The following is a 19,707-nucleotide window of genomic DNA, read 5'->3' on the forward strand; positions in this document are numbered from 1 at the left end:
CCGAAAGGTTCCGTAGAGTTCCATACTTCCATTCTTTGCTCCCAGTTATTCTCTGTTACTGGCTACGGTTCAAGCGGAGAAAAAAGTGGCTCAAAAACCTATCCGATTTTCAAGATACTAGAAGTAGGATTTTTTAAAAAATAAAACAAATAAAAATAATAATGATGAGGAGGATGAGGATGATGATGAGGAAAGGTTCCAAACACAGGCTTACGATCTGTTTGTGTCGGCAGTATCGCAGACTGTGCTTCAGACGATTCTACTCCGACATTACATAACAAGACAGTTTGCCACTTTCAGATAACCCTCTCTCGAGCCAGATTTAAAGCCACTGAAGCTGCATGTTCTGTTTGATAGCCATGGGTTTAGATCTACTGTGCAATAATCCCCAGACAATTGTGTCTTTATTTTTGATGAGACCATTAACACCAACCAGCTCAGAGGTCCTTCATTGAATACCCTTCTTTTCACGCATTTTACCCGGGGGGGGGGGGGGGGGGAGGGGCTACTTGGGTTAATTTTTGCTGGGTATGTGTCGCTGGCCGCTCTCAGAACTCCCTACCCCATTATAGTCTATTCTGTGGCCAGATATAGATCCTATCTTGGGAAAATGTAATTTTCGCGGTCCCAACTTAGTAACTTTGTATATGCATCTGTCTTAAGCCTATTTACTAGGTCATTCGGAAATGAATTGACACATTAATTGGTTAAACTTAATGAAGCCAAGTCTTCCCATTTTTAAATCCGTACCTTCCTGAATTTTCTGATCTCCAAGTCGCGAAAATCAGCAATCCCATTCTAGTAACTCTAACGAAACTGCAACCCCCCCATCCAAGGAAGTACCCGCCCCCCGGGATTTTACACCCAGATTTTTATGCAGCGAAAAGGAATTTTTAGCGTAAAACCTGGAGATTCAAATCTTCTTTCAGTCGTGTAAGGCAATCTTTTGAAATCAGGCTTGACCTACGTAATTCTCACATCCCTACATTCATTCAAGGCCCTAAATATTTCCTGCTTCCTTATTTGCTCGAATAAGCAACCGGCGTCTACCAATTTTCTCTACTTCTCGAAAATAAATAATAGATTCTCATATCACGGTCATGTATTTTTACCTTTCTAAATATTTTCCTTGCTTTCTCCAAACAGGGTAAAAAGAGCAAAAAAAAACGAAACAAAAATTTCTTTTAAAGGTCTATGGTTCATAAAAAAAGACGTGAAAACATAATACTGTATAAGGCCATCAGGTCAAATTAAAACATTAAATACTTTCACGTTTTTCCTCAGTTAGTTGTAAAAGAATCCAAGGAAAAGGGCAGCAACTGAAACGAAACGTCGGTGTTATAATTTTGTTATTTTGCAGGATTAAGTTCGCTAATGTGACGCGTGGAAACACGTAAGGATTTTTCTTTCCGTAGCTTATAATTTACCCTGTTTTAGTTTTGTAGGCTGGAGAAAAAACGGCCTGGAAGAGGCTGGTCTCCTCAGCCAATCAGTTGTGGTTTCTTGAATCTTACAATTCGCATTCTGCTGAAAATAAGCTAAATTTTGCTTTTAAACTTGGCCGAAGCAACAAAGGTAAAAACCAGGAAACTAGGACGTTTATGTCGCCCCACCCCTTCCCCACATAGTTTTTATTTCCTGCAGTATCGCTTTGCATCACGGGAAGTGTCAAATCAGGTGGGAATTTATTGTCCGATCGAGGCAAGCAGTGGTGTGTATGTGCGGTTTTTATCATTTTCATTATGATTTAGACGGAAAAGAGGCCTTTGTAGATTGCGTAAACACACTTTTCAAAGATGTCTGGCCTTGCAAAGACGAAAAAGAAGAAAAATTTCCGAGTGATGAGCCAAAAAGTGAAAGTCTTTCGCTCAAATAATCCTCTGCTTAGCGTGTTGATGTGGGGAGTGAGCCATTCGGTAAGCATGAATTTTGCACTTTTGTGAATGTAAAATTTGGATAGCAACACTGAGTGTGTGTGTAAAATGCTTTTCTGCAGATCAATGAACTATCGCATGTTAATAATCCTGCTATGTTGATGCCTGATGACTTCAAAGCATTCACCAAAATGCGCGTGGATAACCATCTCTTCAACAAGTGAGTGCAGTATTATGAATGGTTTGCAATGTTATTTTCATGTGATGTCATATTTTTTCATCACTATTTGTCGCAAAGGCGTCGTATATCTGCTCTGTCGGTGATTGCAGCTTGAAGCTGGCGTTTCGCATGGGGTTTTGACTTTTGTGGAGTTAAATCTAGATGAAAATTGAAAGAATCTGACGAGCTTCAGATTCAATGTGGCTTTCGTTACAATGTGCTCTCTCGACTTTTACAGGGGTCAGTTTCACCTCGTTGATCATTACTTGTGTATTCGTTTGACAAATAACTTTTAAAACACCAAGAATCTATCGCCAGAAATACTATTTGTCTGATTTTGAGGGAACAATGGCCGTACTTTAGAGTTTTATATTTGCAGCGCGCACACACAAGTTCTAGTCTGGTTTGGCTGTCAGTTGTAAGCTGTTCGCGTTGTGTGAATTTTATTTGCCGGGATGTATTCAAATGTTTTTCACTAATGTTCGTGCGACAATAGCTTTAGGAAACTAATCCCTTAATAGCATTTAATAGGCAAGGTTTCTTTCATCTGCATCTTGCATTTGCGGGGATAATCAACCTGCAAGCATATCAAGTAATTTTATTCTGTATATGTCAAATTGCTGAATAATTTACTTGCGGTGAGGATTTTGGTTCCAGCACGAAAATTTATCAATTTTTAAATAACTATAAGCTTAGTGCTATTTTTAGATGGTTCCTGTCATATTTATTTTCAACGCAATTTTGTCTGAATTTTATGTAGTAAGGAAAAGTAAACTGTGGTTTTGAAGTTTTGTAGGAAAATTGGTCAATATTTTTTCATTCATACATTTGATTGATGATTTTTAAAGATGTTTTCGCAGACAATTATCTATCATTAGCATTACTGAGGCAATTTTCCGGTTCGGTAAAAAGAATACTGTCTCGTAATAGATGGCTGGGCTTTTTGCTTGTTTAGTAAGTAGATCTTATGTATTAAAAAACCTTCAGGTGTGAATTGGTCTAACTCTTATAGCATCTTATTAAGTAGGTTACTTTGTCGCTGTGGGAACAAGCTCTTGTCCAAGTATTTTAAGTGTACTTTCAATATCTTATTCAAATTCAGCCATTGTTGGCAACAAATGATTGACAGGGTTTGTTTGAAAAGGAACTGTGGAGTTGCATCAGTGAGGGAGGAAACACAAAAGATTGGTTTTTTCTTCACTATAGGGCTATTAAGTCAATTTACCATCATAGAAAGGTCATGAAGCTCACATTTGAGCAAGCATGTAGCCCTTTGTCAGTTTGAGTTGAGACAAAGAATTGCTGATTTGCTCCACCAAAGAGCAAGTGCTCAAAAAATCAGCCTTTCAACATTAATTTTTATGATGGTTTCTTTTCAAGTCCACAGCTGTAACTCATAATTCGATACTAAGCAAGACCAAATTTTCATTGTCTGCAACATTATTAAATCAGACATGGTTTTCTGCAGCAAAGTGAGAACATATATGTAATCAATAAAATAAAGAGGAAGACAAAATGCGAACGCAAGAATAGGGGAATGAACATGATTGATTTTTCCTTAATGAACAAAGCCTTAAAATGCATTTGGATAAAGCGCTTTAGACTGAATGAGAATTCAGCATGGACGGTTATTCCTAATAAAGCCACTTTATACTTGGGAGGTTTTTCCTTCCTCTCTAAGTGCTACTGCAGCAGCAAAGATATCAGCATTAAGAAGTTACCACTCTTTTACATGAGAACACTGCAATACTGGTTTGAGTTTAAGGATATGCAAGATAATACTAAGCCAGGTGTAAAAAACGCGATCATATGGAACGACAAAGATATTAAAATTGATAATAGTACAATCTTCTTTTGATCATAATCTTGATTTCATTAGTTACGAAGAATTTAAAACCCGCTACCAATTAAAAACAAATTTTTTGACTTATTACGTAAGCGTTAATTCACCTGAATATTATTATAATAAATGGAAACCTTTAATTGAGAAGAAGTTTGTTCACTAGCGATATCTAAATTCAACTAGGAAGGTTAAACTCAACATTAGACTCACATTTTATTGTACTTTTGTAGCAAGACTGTAATACAATGTACTGCAATTTATTGTAAAGTATTGGAATTTTTTTTTTGGTTTGTTTGTGTAAGTGTTGATAGAGATTGAAATAAAAAATTTAAAAAAAATTATAAATTAGCTGATAAAGCTTTTGGGAGAGAAGCGAATTCTCTGAAGTTGAAACTTTGTACACCATTTGTACGCGTGTGGTGTGTTTCTTTTGATACCAAGATTATGCTTTCGATTTGTTACAACATGTAGATGATGTTGTTTTTTAGACACCTGATGTGTGTAAGAGTCCATGTGTACCTGTGATTCAACGCATACAATATACAGAACATGTATCAAAAGGGTACACATATAGTAACCACTCTTTTGTAAATAGCACATCTGCAGTACAAGAGGTGTAAATCAAGGGCAATAATAAATTATTGGCAAACTGACAAAGCAAGACAGCTCTCTCAGGGTTTTTACTAAGAATTCCAGTAGCAGGAGAAAGGTGTAAGGTTACAGGAGAATATTTTGAAAGAGGTTCCATGTCTGAACAAAAGATAGTCATAGGCTACTGAACATTTGCTGGAGAATTTTGGGCAGTTAGCAGAGAATTCTTCGATCTCCTATGCCTAATGAACACCCTGCTCTCTAATCAGCAAATACATGTACAATTTAAAGGGAGCCTTTTCTCTCTTTTCTTTTTTAATACTGTATGCTTAGTAGCAGATTAAAAGCTGCAGGTGGTAAATGGCTTTTTGTAAAAGTATTGCACAACTTTATTCATTCAGCACTCAGCATTTATTTGAAGACTGGCATGCTTATAAGTGCAACGAAACTTGATTCTTAAAGACAATGTAACTGGCATTTGGCATTTGGCATTTGTACGACCAAGATTGTACTGTATATGAAGATATGATTCAAGTGAGAAAAACAGGTGACACTTTTGCCAGTGTTCAATCTATAAATTATTCAAAGTGGGTCGTATGTCCCACGTGACATGTTGAATTGGGTCAGTTTCCAAAAATGGCTGGGTCAAACTATGAAATTGAAACTTTGAACAACTGACATCACCCAAACACAGCTGTATCGCTTGAGGAGGTTGGCTCTTGAAGTTCTGGAGGTTGACTTATCAAAACTGACTTCTCCAGCTTCACCATCCTTATCTAACTTATCTTCATGCTTTTCAGTACTTATACGTAAGGTAACTTTTTTTGGTGTCCTTATACTCGACAATAATTTCATTTTGCATAAGAATAGAATATTCCGTGCCAATGACTCAAAAATGTACCCTTTATTGAACACTGCCTTTAGCTTTGTGGATCAGGTGTACACTGTACATAATTATGTACCTTCTTTTAAAACATGGCAAATATAAGGACTCAAATGTCAGATTATAAAATACTTACTGTCAGAGGTTAACAATGTTTTTACCCCAGACTTGTCCAGGCGCTGACAAATTTAATGCGTACAATAATTTATTTTTATTGTTGACAATGAGTGCTATAAGCTCTAAGCAATGACTTGTTTGGAAATATATAATGGCAGTTTTGGTTAATGGGCCCCTGTTTTGAGAGTTATTTACCTTATAAATTTGCCTTGCCAGAAATGATATGTGACCGAGCTAAAATGAATTTGGCCAGTCATCGTGTCCAGAGACTCTCCGGAAATTATTCGAGCCCTGCAGTCCTATTGAGGTCTGGACTACTGTACACTCACCCAGACAATGCACAACCTCCTTATAAAATTTTCCCATTATCTCTTTAGGGGTTCCCCTTCCACAGGCTATGGATCATACCACACTAACCAACACATACAGTATTTTGAGCTACATGTACATAATAAGCTTTCTTGATGTTTATTCAACTACTCCCTTGAGAAGAAACCAAAATGTCACTAACATACAAACACATTTTAAGGATTTCCAGATGTTGTGTATTTTTTATTTTAATTGATCATTCGCAGCTCATTAAATACCACCACTAGCCACCATTGTATCAGCATAGGAATACAAGAAAAGATACACTGTAATACAGAAGTGTATGTGAATGGCTTTGTGAGAAGGTTGGGGTGGTCAGAGGAAGTCCCCAAAAACAGGAAGCAGGCTGTTGCTTTGCACAAATCAGTTCCTTCACTTTACAAAAGTATATTTGTTGTTCTTTTGTCTACAGAGAAAATTTCCCAAGCCATTTTAAATTCAAGGAATATTGCCCTTTGGTATTCAGGCAACTTAGAGATCGCTTTGGTATTGATGACAGTGAGTATGCGGTGAGTGCAGATGCTGCTTGTATTACATGCATGTTCATTTAACACAAGTTGAAATGATTAGTCTTGCTTGCTTAAGCAGCAAGATTCATAATCTGCAATGCGTTTTTCACCTCGGGGGGGTGGGGGGTACTCCCTTATATAGGCTATATAGGCATGTGTGGCGCAAAAGGGTATGGTTTTTTAGCCATGTTAGTCTGAAATAGGGTATCAATTTCGACCCTTTTGGTCTGAAATAGGGTATGGTTTGTGCACTCTAGTCTTGAATTGGGTATGTTTTTTAGAAGAAGCTACTTCTTCATCATTTGGCAATAAGACCATTTCCAACCATGTATGTGCCATAACAGCTTGTTGTGCGCTCTGGTCACGTGCCGGGCTCTAGGGCTTCTGGTCTGAAATAGGGTGGGGAAAATCACAGATTTTGGTCTGAAATAAGTTAAGGGTTTCAGGAAGCGTGCGGCACACCCCCACCCAATTTTTCTAGAGGTACCCCTGGGGTTTTTGGTGTATTTTATACACAAATGGGGGTCATAGTGCCAGGTGTTCCTTCGGAGACTGTGGAAACTGGGACTAAGGATCATTGCGTGATCGAAGCCCCCATGATTAGGAAAGATTAAATTTAGAGCTTTTCCGAAACGTGTCGGTCCACCAATTCTATCAGTTGAAAGTGTTGATTACTTTGGAGCAAGGGAACACTACTGAGTAGTGGAAAAAAGAAGGTAAGAATCTTAATTAGCAAAACTGAGATGGTCGGGTGTTGAAAACTTTCATTGTATGCAAATGGTCTGGTGATGAGCATGCAGTTTATATTTAGCGATGATTGAAATGACATGCCATGTAAATCACTTTAATTTTTGATCTCTTGCAATGATGTAATTTCTCTGGAATTGAGGCCCATGAATTTTTGTGTATTTATACACACATATAGCCTGTGACCGCAGACGTATTTCCGGTTGTTTCTAAAGTATTGATGTCGATAAAGTAGGAAGTAAAAAAACCTTTAGTGAGTAAATCCTGTTTTGTGTAGAATTAATCGCCTCCTCATTTCTTGATCTAATCTCCAAGGAAGTGAGACTGAATGATGCTGTAAGCGCATTCTTGTTTTTTCATACACACATGCAAGTCAACAGCTAGTGTGTGCATGACCTTGAGAATGTAAAGGCCAAGATTAATTTTCTTGTGAAAGGCATTTGTTGTCAAGGTCCTGTCTATTCTTTCAGAAGATTGCTTTGAATAGATATTCTCAGGTTGTTCATTAGGCATTGGAGATTGGAGAATTCTCTGTTTACTATGCAGAATTCTCTGGCTAAAGCTCCATAGCCTATGACTATTTTTTATTTAGACGTGGGGCCTCTTTCAAAATATTCTCCTACAATGTTACACGTTAATGATGTCCTGTGACCTGGTGGCAAGAGGTGTTCTTCCTATAGAAATCATTATTTTTCAACAGCCATTGCCTCTTTTGAGATATGCATTTAGAGCTAAAAGTTTGCAGTTTTTCTTATTTTTATATGCTCTTTCAGTTCCTGCTAAAATCATTTTTTTCAAAAAGTACACAGGACGTTGATCACAAGAAGAACTATTACAAAAGGCTTATTTAACTTTTTACTGGTCATTATGCCACTCCAATTTTATTTCAACATTTTTGTTTTGTAAAATAAGGGACATTGGAAGGACTTTGCTTTCAAATAAATGAACTTAAATGGGTGCCCAGTTTCCATTTTTGTTCATTTACTTGACATTAATTTTATTTGCGGTACAAGCTCTTTATTTGCCATATAAACTCTCATATTACACTTGGGTCACCTGTGGTCCAATGGGCAACCATACTCTGTAATTTGGTTGTCACTCTTAAAATCTGCTTGTCTCAATGATACATACATGTAGTGGAAAATTGCAAATTTTAGGCCCTGTAATGAATGTACATCTTTCACAGGCCTTTTTAAGACTAAATATTTTTGAATGTTACATGTTTGATTTGCAGGCAGCTTTCCAGTCTTCCCCAGTTATGACTCCATCTCCTGGTCGCAGTGGGGCAAGGTTTTTTATTTCCAAAAACAAGAAGTTTTATGTCAAAACCATAGAAAGTGAAGATATCGAGAGACTGCACAATATACTTCCACAGTATCACCATGTAAGTTGTGTTACGTTATTTTCCATTTTGCAGGCTGAAAATAAGGTGAGAAGATCTGCCGTAAGAGCCTTGAACTCTGATCTCATTGAAACTACTATAAGAGTCGTAAACTCTCTGCATAGCCTCTGAATCTTGGTCTCACAGCAATTTGGACCAGCATCAGTCTTAAAGTTTTGTTTATATGGATTTGATCATCTCAGCAACTCAAAGATAATGTCTCATTGTTTTGTACCTCAGTAAAAGCTCAACCGTCATCATTTCAGTTCAGCTGAGTTTTGTTCCTGGAAATTTTCAACACCAGAAAGGACTTTTACAATGTGTCCAAGTTTACCCTGAGGTCAATTTAATAAAACTTTTACAAGTGTAGTTCACAAGTATATAGCCCTTACAGTCTGAAAACAATATAGTAGCTACCGTGAAAGGTGTTAACCCAGAAGTCATTTCAAAAGTAGGTTGAGTTTGATCATCCAGGTGAACGTAGTCCTGAATAGGACTGTTGTTGTTGACTTTGACTGACGTTGCAACGACCTGTGCGGTAGTAATCTTCAGAGTCAAAGTGAGTTGTATCACGTCAGTTGATGGTATGATACTCTGGTTATTGATCTGATTGGTCAATTATGTCATGATGTTATTGGTCGTCTGTCAGCTACGCTAAATTACTCTTGTAAAAGTTTTATTAAATTGACCCCTGGCCTTGACAGAGAGGGATGATTGTCATAGATTAATTCTTTTTAGGATACCAAACTTTGCGTATTCATTTTTTTCCCAGTATATTGTTGAAAAACATGCGAAGACGCTTCTACCTCAGTACTTGGGTGTGTATCGGATTACAGTAGACAACAAGGAAACTTACCTTCTAGTTATGAAGAGTGTGTTTAGTACTAAGTTCAAGATTCATAAAAAGTATGACTTAAAAGGCTCCACAGTGGACAGGCAAGCGAGCAGCAAAGAGAAGGTTTGATATTATTGCACTTTAAGACTCACAAACTGCTTTGAGATACATGTATTGCACCTTTCTCATAAATTCTTTAGGGTCACACTCAACCACTGGTCATTGTTTATCCATGGAAAAATTCCTTGAAATAACCTCTAGTTTCTTGATAAGTCCTTGTCCAGTTTCTGTGTCAGTATTGCATTGTCTTTTGAAGCATCAAATTACGTGTACATGTAAATGCTTTGAAGTTCCGAAGTTACAAGTATATGGTGCTGGAAATACATGTATGTCTGTTTATGTCTAATTGTTTTGAAACAGAAACAAGAAAAATTCAGCTTTTGCTCCCCCACCTCCTCCATGCAATTTTATGCTACCGTTTAAGCTACTTGTAAGAAACAACAAACACCCCAACTTTGAATGGAGGGGAGGGGAAGCAGTGTGGATTGTTCTGTTCTCCAAAGTGTCCCATTTAGCAATATTGTCTCCATTATTATGTAGTTTCTGATTGTAGTTATAATGTTTCAAAAAGCCTATCTTTGAGTATTCGTACAGACATTCTAACCATTCTGTAGTTGAAAGAAAAATGCAGTGTCTTGAATTTTGTGAACAGCTGTTTGTTCCTTCACCCCGTTCAATAAAGCAAAATATGTACATGTACACACTGTATATGTAGTTTTATTTTGGTTGTCAATATTCTTGATTGCCTTATACATCTTGCCTGTTTTGTGCATTTACATTAAAACAATAAACGAAGATTGGTTGGAATTAACTGCTATCATTTAATTTTAAAAAATACAATGTGTGTTTCATTTTTGTGAGTTATGCACTGAATGCTTGCATTCTTGTAACATTTTTAGACGAAGGAAAATCCTACTTTGAAGGACAATGATTTCACAAAAGACAATGCAAAGATTCATATTGGTGATGAAGTCAAGAAGGATGTGCTTCAAAGAATTAAGGATGACGTTGAGGTAAGTTTTTAAAGCATTTGTTCATGTAGATAGACGTGTTTATTTACCGTCCAATGTGTCAAACCACATTCAATCTTGTACAACTTGTATCAATTTTGTTTCTGATTTTCGTTTCAATCCTTTTTTTAAATACATGCAGACTGTTTCCTTATCAATTTTATTTGTTTCTTGAAAGAGGACTAGCAAGCAGCAATTGTCAGCTTACTCCGATGTCACTTGATTTAGTTGTGAAGATAGCCGTCCTTTTGTACAGGCAACAGCATCACTTGACCCCTGAGCATTCTCTTTTGTTTGTTCTTTTGGGAAGTAACATCATAGTAGAGTCAATGCCCCAGTTCGTCAAAACGTTGATTAATGCTTTCCACTGGATGCAGTGTATGTTATCTCTATCTAGCGGATAATGCACAGTGATACCACTGTCCAACATTTGAATAACCGGGAGTAAAAACATCTCACATAAACTGATCTTTCTGAAGTTTTTAAGTGTCTTGGTAGGCTTTAATGTAGCCATTCCATTTGGTATACAGTGTACATTATTGATCACTCGAGATATACCATAAAATACCTGCTCTTTGTTTGTCACCCCAAAATTTGGCATAAGCATTGTCTTCAGTTTCTCGTGGGAGTTAAAATGGCCCCAAGAGAAACTGAAAGCAATGCTTATGCCAAATTTTGGGGTGACAAACAAAGAGCATTATGGTATGTTGTGGTATTTTCTGGAGTGGTCAATTGTTCAAGTTTATATGTACATATAGGTGCACAGTCATCTCTGACCTGTACTGCTGTAATCATTTGATTCTACAGTTTTTGACAAGTTTAAACATAATGGACTATAGCCTGCTAGTAGGTATCCATGATATGGACCTTGCAGAGTCTGGAGATGATGTTGTTGACATCCTTGGCCTTGAAAGTAATGACGACAGTGATCCGGAGTCTCCCCGCGAGGCAGACTCCCCTCCGGAATCTGACTCTCCTACCGAGGGTGATATGCTCACAGAAACTCCGCCCACCACTCCTCCCGCTAATGTTAATGGTGCACGAGAGAGGAATATTAGTTTTGGCAGCGTTGAACTTGATGAAGAGGATGGAGATGATACAGAAGGATTTATTAGTGTGGATGGTGAGTTATTTATTTCTTTCAATTTTTTCACAACTTTGTGGAGCTATATCTCCGTTAGTTTTCAGCGAAAGATTTCCGCTTACCGGCCCCAGTCAATAGTTGATTAAACCGTGGAAGGGTCTGTTACCAGGGAGCTTAAGCAATGATGATGGCAACATCAACGAGAATGTCAAAAAAGCAATAGGTTTAGATAGGCAAAACAATAACTTTACATGTATACCATGCTTTCTTGTACATTTCTTTGCCATCACTGCACAACTATGATGTGAAAATGCCTAATTTCACATTTTGTAGAGGATGTGACCACTAGACAATCACTTTTGTTTTCTCTTCTTAACCCATTCGCTCCTAGAGATTTTACCGAAAAACGCGTTTTGAAGCTAGTCGAGTGGTTTTCTGGTCACTGTCGTGCTATAAAGAGCTAAAACTTACCACAAACTGGTTTACAGGTCGAACACTTCGCGGTCTTCCGATCCAGATGCAAAATATCAGCTTGCGAAGTTCGGGCATGCGCAGAAAGCAAAATTTCGACATAGTTTTTGGGTTTAAAAGTGACACAGCAGTCTTGACTTTTACTTTTCGCTTTCTCTCCTCCCTTCTTTTTTTGCTTTTCTTGCCTCATTTTTTTTTTCTCTTGCTGGGCATTTAGTAGGCTTGATTTTGGTGGGAAGAGTTTTTAGGAAAGCTTTTAGGATCTTAGGATTAGGCGAAAGGAAAGGTAGGTGGGTAATGGGACAAGATTTTCATGGAGATTTTCAGGTCAATGTCACGTGGTTTTTTGCTTGTTTCTCCGGTGTCCTTGACTGAATTGTGCTCATTCTGGTATGGTTTGAAAGATCTCTTCACTCTGCACAAGTTAGTGAAGAAAGTTGTCCTTGACCGTTAAAACTGATGACGTCACAATGGGTAGAAAGGACCTGGATCCGCACGGGCGGTTACGGGCGGTTCAGGGGCGAATGGGTTAATCAAAAAACCTAAAAATGGCCTTTTGCCAACTTTTTCACCTGATTTGACATGAAGTAGACAGATTTGGTTGTTTTATGCTGAAAAGTGGATTTTTTTCAAAAAGCTTGGTCCTTTGCTTAACCCATTCGCTCCTAGAGATTTTGCCGAAAAACGCGTTTTGAAGCTAGTCGAGTGGTTTTCTGGTCACTGTCGTGCTATAAAGAGCTAAAACTTACCACAAACTGGTTTACAGGTCGAACACTTCGCGGTCTTCCGATCCAGATGCAAAATATCAGCTTGCGAAGTTCGGGCATGCGCAGAAAGCAAAATTTCGACATAGTTTTTGGGTTTAAAAGTGACACAGCAGTCTTGACTTTTACTTTTCGCTTTCTCTCCTCCCTTCTTTTTTTGCTTTTCTTGCCTCATTTTTTTTTTCTCTTGCTGGGCATTTAGTAGGCTTGATTTTGGTGGGAAGAGTTTTTAGGAAAGCTTTTAGGATCTTAGGATTAGGCGAAAGGAAAGGTAGGTGGGTAATGGGACAAGATTTTCATGGAGATTTTCAGGTCAATGTCACGTGGTTTTTTGCTTGTTTCTCCAGTGTCCTTGACTGAATTGTGCTCATTCTGGTATGGTTTGAAAGATCTCTTCACTCTGCACAAGTTAGTGAAGAAAGTTGTCCTTGACCGTTAAAACTGATGACGTCACAATGGGTAGAAAGGACCTGGATCCGCACGGGCGGTTACGGGCGGTTCAGGGGCGAATGGGTTAAACTTCAATACAGTTTTTTTTTTCCAGAAAAAATTTCCAACATATTTTGAAGAATTAAGGTCGCTGAACACGGTTTTGGCAGTTTGTGAGTATATGTCATTTACCAAATCATGGCAAGAGAAAGGTTGCTTTGAAATGTTTGTTTGTCTAATTTAAAACACATGCCGTCACTTTAGTTACCCCTGACCACCCGCAAAACTGTGTTCAGCCACCTTAAACAAGATGGAATAAGCGCAGTAAAGTTTGAAGTAGCCCAAATTCACTTTTCAAATGATGTTTTCGTAGCCATTGCCGTCATTGTGCCCTAAGCTCCCTATGAGGCTTGTGTATTGCCGTTGTGTTTCACTCCCTAACGAAAATATAGTAATTTACCCACCACGCTGCTATGCCTTATCACGCCTCAAGCAACTAATTTTAGCCCATTAACGCATCATGTTGATAATTTGGAACCCGTTCACATGTCGTGGAAAACCCCTTCGCCACCCTGGTTACTGGGATAAAGTCTATTTATCAAGTTGGAATAGTGTTGACTGAACTCATTATTTTCCAGAAAACAGACGAGAGTTATATTATCTTGGAATAATAGATGTGCTGACGTTTTATGGTGCAGGAAAAAAGGCAGCTCATGCCGCAAAAACAGTCAAACACGGGGTGAGTGATAGTTGTTACAAGTTGATAAAGCTCACTGATTAACCTCGTGTACTGATATTTCAGTGTTAACTAACACATTAAAAACTTTAGATACTTATCTATCTCTGACCTAGCCTGTGTCACAGATGGAATTTAACCTTGGTTAGTAATGTCTGCAAAGCAGTGCCGTTATCTTTGTTCTGGGCCCTCAACAGACTCAACAAATTACCAGAAGTGCATTTCGAATTTTCTTTTATCCTGATTGGCAAACCGGGGCCACCATGGCCCATACTCAAATCCTGGTACAACCCTGGAACAAGGATATTGGCACTTTTTCCCAGACGGACTTAACCAGAGGTAGTATTGTCTGTGACGCAGGTTATCTCTGACAATGAAATGTGGGTTGAGGTTAGCTGGTTGTTGTTTGCAGCTTCCACGTGAAGGTGGAACATGTGTTGTGGTGCTGCCACAATGGATTTTTGGTGCTGTTGTGTTACTGCATTTAAGTGAAAACGTATACCAAAACATTTTAAAATTTTCGTTGATGAGACAAAATCATGTATCAGAAGAATAAGAGGACATTGGTATATTAGGTTGGAACTTACTGCAAGAGCATTTGGCTTTATAGTATTTATTTGAACAACGTGCCAGGTTTATTATTGCAGTGCGTACTCTAAAAAGTGCTGCATAATTTTGAAGCCTTTTATGTTTGCTCATATTTGTTATGACAATGTAGTTCTCTAATAAAAAATCCTTCAAGTAACAACTATTAGTTAATGCAAAATAAACCATTGCAGAAAGAAATTGAGAGGGATAAAATGATGGCATAAAATTCTAAATTATTGTTTTAAACACTTAAACTTGTTTTATTTAATCTTTAAGTTAAGTAACTAGGTTGTATAACACTCTTCTTTTAGCAGGTAAACAGCTTCTAAACCTTAAGATAATATTGACACAAAATGCAGGCTATTTTTTTCAAATGGCCCTTTGAATGATTTTCTTATTTGCTGGGTTCAAGCCAGTGTCATGATCAATGACATTCCATGCCTTAGATTGCCGCAGTTCAGTGGCGGGTTGTGAGCGTCAGGCAAACAGCGGCAAATCAAGAGCATCGTGAAAACTTGACCAGGCTAACATCTCCTTGGGTAACTTGATGTCTTTCCAAATTTTACTAACTTTAATAACTTCTTTGCACCTTTATTGACAGTACACTTAATTCTTCACTCTTTCCTTTGCTTAAGGATTCTTTTCATGGTATACTCAGTAACACATTTAACTTTTACTGCTCCACCTGTCTATGAACAAAAACTATTCAATAAAACTATTCAATTACAGAATTAAAATTCTGAGTTCAGCACTTAATGGCATAACTACACTAAATTTCATTTTAATCCAGTGATAATCAGATTTAATAAATAAAATGATGATGTAGTGTTAGCTTTTCAATATTCCATCTGTATAATATCTTTAATTTGTATAGGCACAAAGATAAATGATTTCTTAATGTTACTGACATTGTGCATTAGTGGTCCAGTTCTTGTCCACTCTTTTTGTCTCTTGTGGTTCAATTTTCATACTTGGTTAATTTTTTCCCTTTAGTTCTTGAAATCCCATTATCATGATACAATGAACATGACCATACCCAAGAACAATAGGAAGATAAATAACTATAATTTATTTAGTCACACCAGGTCAAGCATACTCCCCCCGCCAAAATTTTGAAAAAAATGAATCTATTAGTCATTGCCTCAGCTCCACAACTTCCCAGTATTCAGTCAGATTGAATTTTACAATAACTGAGTAAATCCTTGAGCGCTGATTGGTCGAGAGCTAAGGTCTATGAGAGTATAGACCATGGGAATGACGTGACATGTGACATGTGACACGTGACATGTGACATGTGACGTGACACCTAGTGCCGGTTGTTTTGTTTTTGGTAAAAAAAATAAATAAAAAAAACAAATCGACCACAATTTTCCATGGTCTACACTCTTATAAACCATAGAAATGACGTCATAAAATGTTCAAAACTTTGCAGTGAAACCACTTGGCTGCGGCTCGTGGTTCCACTTGAGTTTTGAACATTTTTTGACATAATTTCTATGGTCTATAAGAGTGTTAGACCATGGAAAATTTTGGGGTCGGTTTGTTAAATATCACAATTCTTTGAATGGATAATATTGCTTTAAGTCGTCTGGTGTAAAAAAAAAAAACAAGAGTTTTTTGAAAAAAAAAATACATAAAGACAAGACACTGACTCTTCCAAGTTGTTTCTGGACAGAATTAGTAACAATCAGTAGACAGTTGGCTCAGTCAGCATTAGTATGCCAGCATCTGTATGCAACTGTGTGTAATTATTATAATATGCATAGTGTATAGTAGTGTAGTACAGTGTAGTGTGTTTTGTCACTGCCATACAGTCAATCTACGTACTTATTTTAAATATTGTGAGAATGCTGTACTTCATCGTTTTCTCCTCTTATTTTGTAGGCGGGAGCTGAGATCTCTACAGTAAAACCAGAGAATTATGCAAAGAGATTTTTGGAGTTAATGGAGAGAATATTTGAATAGTAAATATTTTACTTGAATTTACAGTAAAAGCTCATAGTATGTGTACATAAGGTTGACATCTTCAGTAATCACGCTCACTTTTTCAGGTTTCTGAAATTCTGTAACACATAGAAATAATTATGCTAACTGAATCGTTATGTTTTAATTTTGGACTCACTCAATGAGAAATTTATTACCATTATTTAAATTTTTGATGGGTACATGCTCGGGGGCCACATTGCCGGTCTTGTTTTGCTCATGGAACACTCTAATACATAAATTTTCTCGTTTCTGTTGATAAAAATAGTTGGTTCATCCAATGACTGATTGTTTGTTGGGAAAAATAGGTGCATGTGGGCCAGATGCAGTCCAGTTCAAATTTCTTCTAATAAAATATTAAACAAATTTATATTTACTATTATTCACTGATTAGAAGTGGGGAGGGGATAGTGTAATGGTGGTTAGAATCGCTAACCCAAATACTAAGGTTTTAGTATGTGCATTGTACCAGACTAGTGGATAGCTATCATCAAACAGTGCAATATTTCAGCTAAAGAACGAGTTATGAGTGACATCTATGACTATTACAATGCTGGGATGTGAGTAATAACTATATCTAGTTTCAGTAGCCAAGCAGAAAGTGGCTATCTATTAGTTTGGTACATGTATTATGCTGAACTCAATTTATTTGTAAAACAGAATCTTTTCAAATTTTTAGATAAAGTAGATTGATACTGTTATTGTTAAAGGAGCTGTTAGAAATCGTTTTTAGAGCTCTGTACTAGTTCACTGAAAGCATTTAAAGGAATTTGTAGTTTGTTTGTAGAATTGTGTCTTTGAGTTGAATGTGTAATGTCTGTAATTTTTAGTGTGCTTTATAACTTGTTTAAACTTAGCTAGATGTCTTTAGGCACATGCGCAAAGCGAAGGAAAATTCTGTGGAAATGAAAAGTTTGTACTGTAAAAAAGTAAATAATGCAGCATTGTAAGTTCCAAAAAATGCGTTGTCAGTCCAAATCTAAAGCAATTCCAAGTTTAAAGAAAAAATTCCAAGACGTCAAGAGCCTTTCAGTTATTATATTTAACATAAAGTAAAAGGAGAGTCAGCACTGAGGGAAAAAAGCATTTTAAGGTAAAGTTGACAGCAAGAAATTGAATTGCTGCCTACTTTTAGTTGAAGTTTTTAAGTTACTTAAAGGTGTTCAAGTTAGTTATAATTTGGATTCCTTTGGGATATTGCAAAAAATCATGTATAAATGTTTTTATTCTGTAAATTTAAATGGCCTTCAACTCGTGGTGGTTTGAGCAAGTATAACTTCAAATGTTTTTGCCTGTTTGAGTATGCTTGTTTAACCACTTGAATCCCTTTATGACCCTTAAAAAAAAGGTGCTCTGCTTAATACTATGATTAAAAATGTGAAAACAACTTTCCTTATAAGGGCCATGTCATCATTTACATGCCTGTTTTTGTTATTTTTTAATCAAAAGATAGATACGAAATGTTTTTTTTGGCTGGAAATTGTTATTATGTGAATGTAAACATCAACGTTATGCTCTTCTGGCTGCAGTTTGATCATTTCTTTCAATCGAACAGGCGATACTGTGCTCTTTTGGCCACAGTTGACAAATTATTTCAAAGCTACAATTGGTTTAGAAATGGGAAAGACAAACACACACACAGTTGCACAGAATTGTCAGGAATTGATTTAAACTAAAGGTTACTATTTTCTTGAGCAAAATTATTTCTACATGTCATTTAACTGTTTGACATTATCTCTGTGCATGTTTTAACCTAACGGTAAATTAAATCCTTCTCAATTAAAACGAAAACTCCCTCAGACGTTTGAACGTCCATCCTGTTCGACTGACTGAAATGTGGCTGCTGTTAATCTAGGTTAGCTGGTCTGTCAAATCTAACTCACCTATTCATAAAGTTAAAACATTAATGAAGCCAACAAAATTGTCTGTACTAATGAGATCGACTTTTGGTGACATGGTGTTAAATCTTTGATGGAAAACTGAACTGTCTAATATTATTAATACTTGAGGTGTTCTTTTATAAATTTTGCATAACTTCTTTACCCATTTTTCCTTAAGTTAATTTATTGTTTGCATGAGATATTGGACTCAACTTTAATTATTATTAATAATAATATAAACTGTTTGTCAGCTACCTCCACATTCTTAAAATATTTTACATTAAAAGAAGTGTTACTGAAAAGATACACTTTTGCATTGTTGTTGTTCTTTCTTTTTCATAGAGTTCGAAATGTTTTTCTCCATCTTATGTAAATGTGAGCACCAATTTTCTCATCCAGACCAGCACCTTCAATTTACTTTCACTGGTTTATGTTACAGCATTGTGATTTTTTTCTGATTGTTGCACATTTCATTAGCCTGTGCCAGGCTCTCACAGAGTAGGGATGCAACAAAAATAAAATGTGTGAACTTTACTACATGACTGCACCACTATCCTGGAGCCTGGAGCAGGCTACCGTCACTCCAGAGCTCCATTCTCGAAAAATTAATACCTAGGATGAAATAACCTGCATTCACAGCTTTAAAAAAAGCCGTCTATCACCCATGGTAGGAACAGGCTTAATTTTCATTTGAAACATGGTTATCAAGAGTACAGGGTCGAGTTATTCAATGCTCATTATTTACTAGGTTAAGATAACCCAGGTTAAGTGTGAAATTTGAATTCAGATTTGAAAGCTTAAAATGAAGCAACTTCAGTTTTAGAATTCTTTTTGTCTAAAATAATGATTGGATGAATAGAGAAAATTATCTGGGAAAATGCTTTCTAATAAAAGAAAAAGAAATCTGGATTCAAATTTAACTCAGGTTAGCGTTAATCAGCCTTGGAAAAACTAGGCTCAGGACATTTTGTTGTGTTCTATTGCAAGACAGGCATACACACCATCTTGTCATCTTTTAAGGCTGGTTTAAGGAACTGGAAGGAACAAGGAAGAGAATCACAGGCTCATAAGTCTTCAGTTTGAATGAATTTCACAACTGTACTTTCATTTTTTAGAGTGGGACACTTCTCTCTTTGACATTTTTGACACTACCTTCTCCCGAAGGGAAAAGTAAAGCTTCCCCCCTCCCACACCCTTTAAACAATGTGTTGCAGTTCAAACTACCCCTTGGAATGGGGACTGGTTACTTGATTGAAAGATGAGACCCTCTGGCCATTACCGGGCTAGTGATGGTGGTCCTTGCAAAAGTTAATACATTTTTACAACTGAAGAC

At 36.9% G+C, this 19,707-nt stretch overlaps 1 protein-coding gene across 1 annotated transcript; it reads left to right on the forward strand.

Moving 5' to 3' along the window:
* Nucleotides 1-1,675: 1,675 nt before the first annotated feature.
* LOC140930523 (phosphatidylinositol 5-phosphate 4-kinase type-2 alpha-like) lies at nt 1,676-18,680 on the forward strand. The gene is made up of 9 exons (XM_073380244.1): nt 1,676-1,916; nt 1,997-2,094; nt 6,310-6,406; nt 8,388-8,537; nt 9,307-9,492; nt 10,329-10,442; nt 11,247-11,562; nt 13,826-13,926; nt 16,396-18,680. Exons 1-9 carry the CDS (start codon nt 1,797-1,799, stop codon nt 16,474-16,476), a joined length of 1,263 nt encoding a protein of 420 aa, XP_073236345.1. The 5' UTR covers nt 1,676-1,796; the 3' UTR covers nt 16,477-18,680.
* The last annotated feature ends 1,027 nt before the right edge of the window (nt 18,681-19,707 follow it).

This window comes from Porites lutea, chromosome 3 (genome assembly GCF_958299795.1).
Source record: "Porites lutea chromosome 3, jaPorLute2.1, whole genome shotgun sequence".
Lineage (NCBI taxonomy): Eukaryota > Metazoa > Cnidaria > Anthozoa > Scleractinia > Poritidae > Porites > Porites lutea.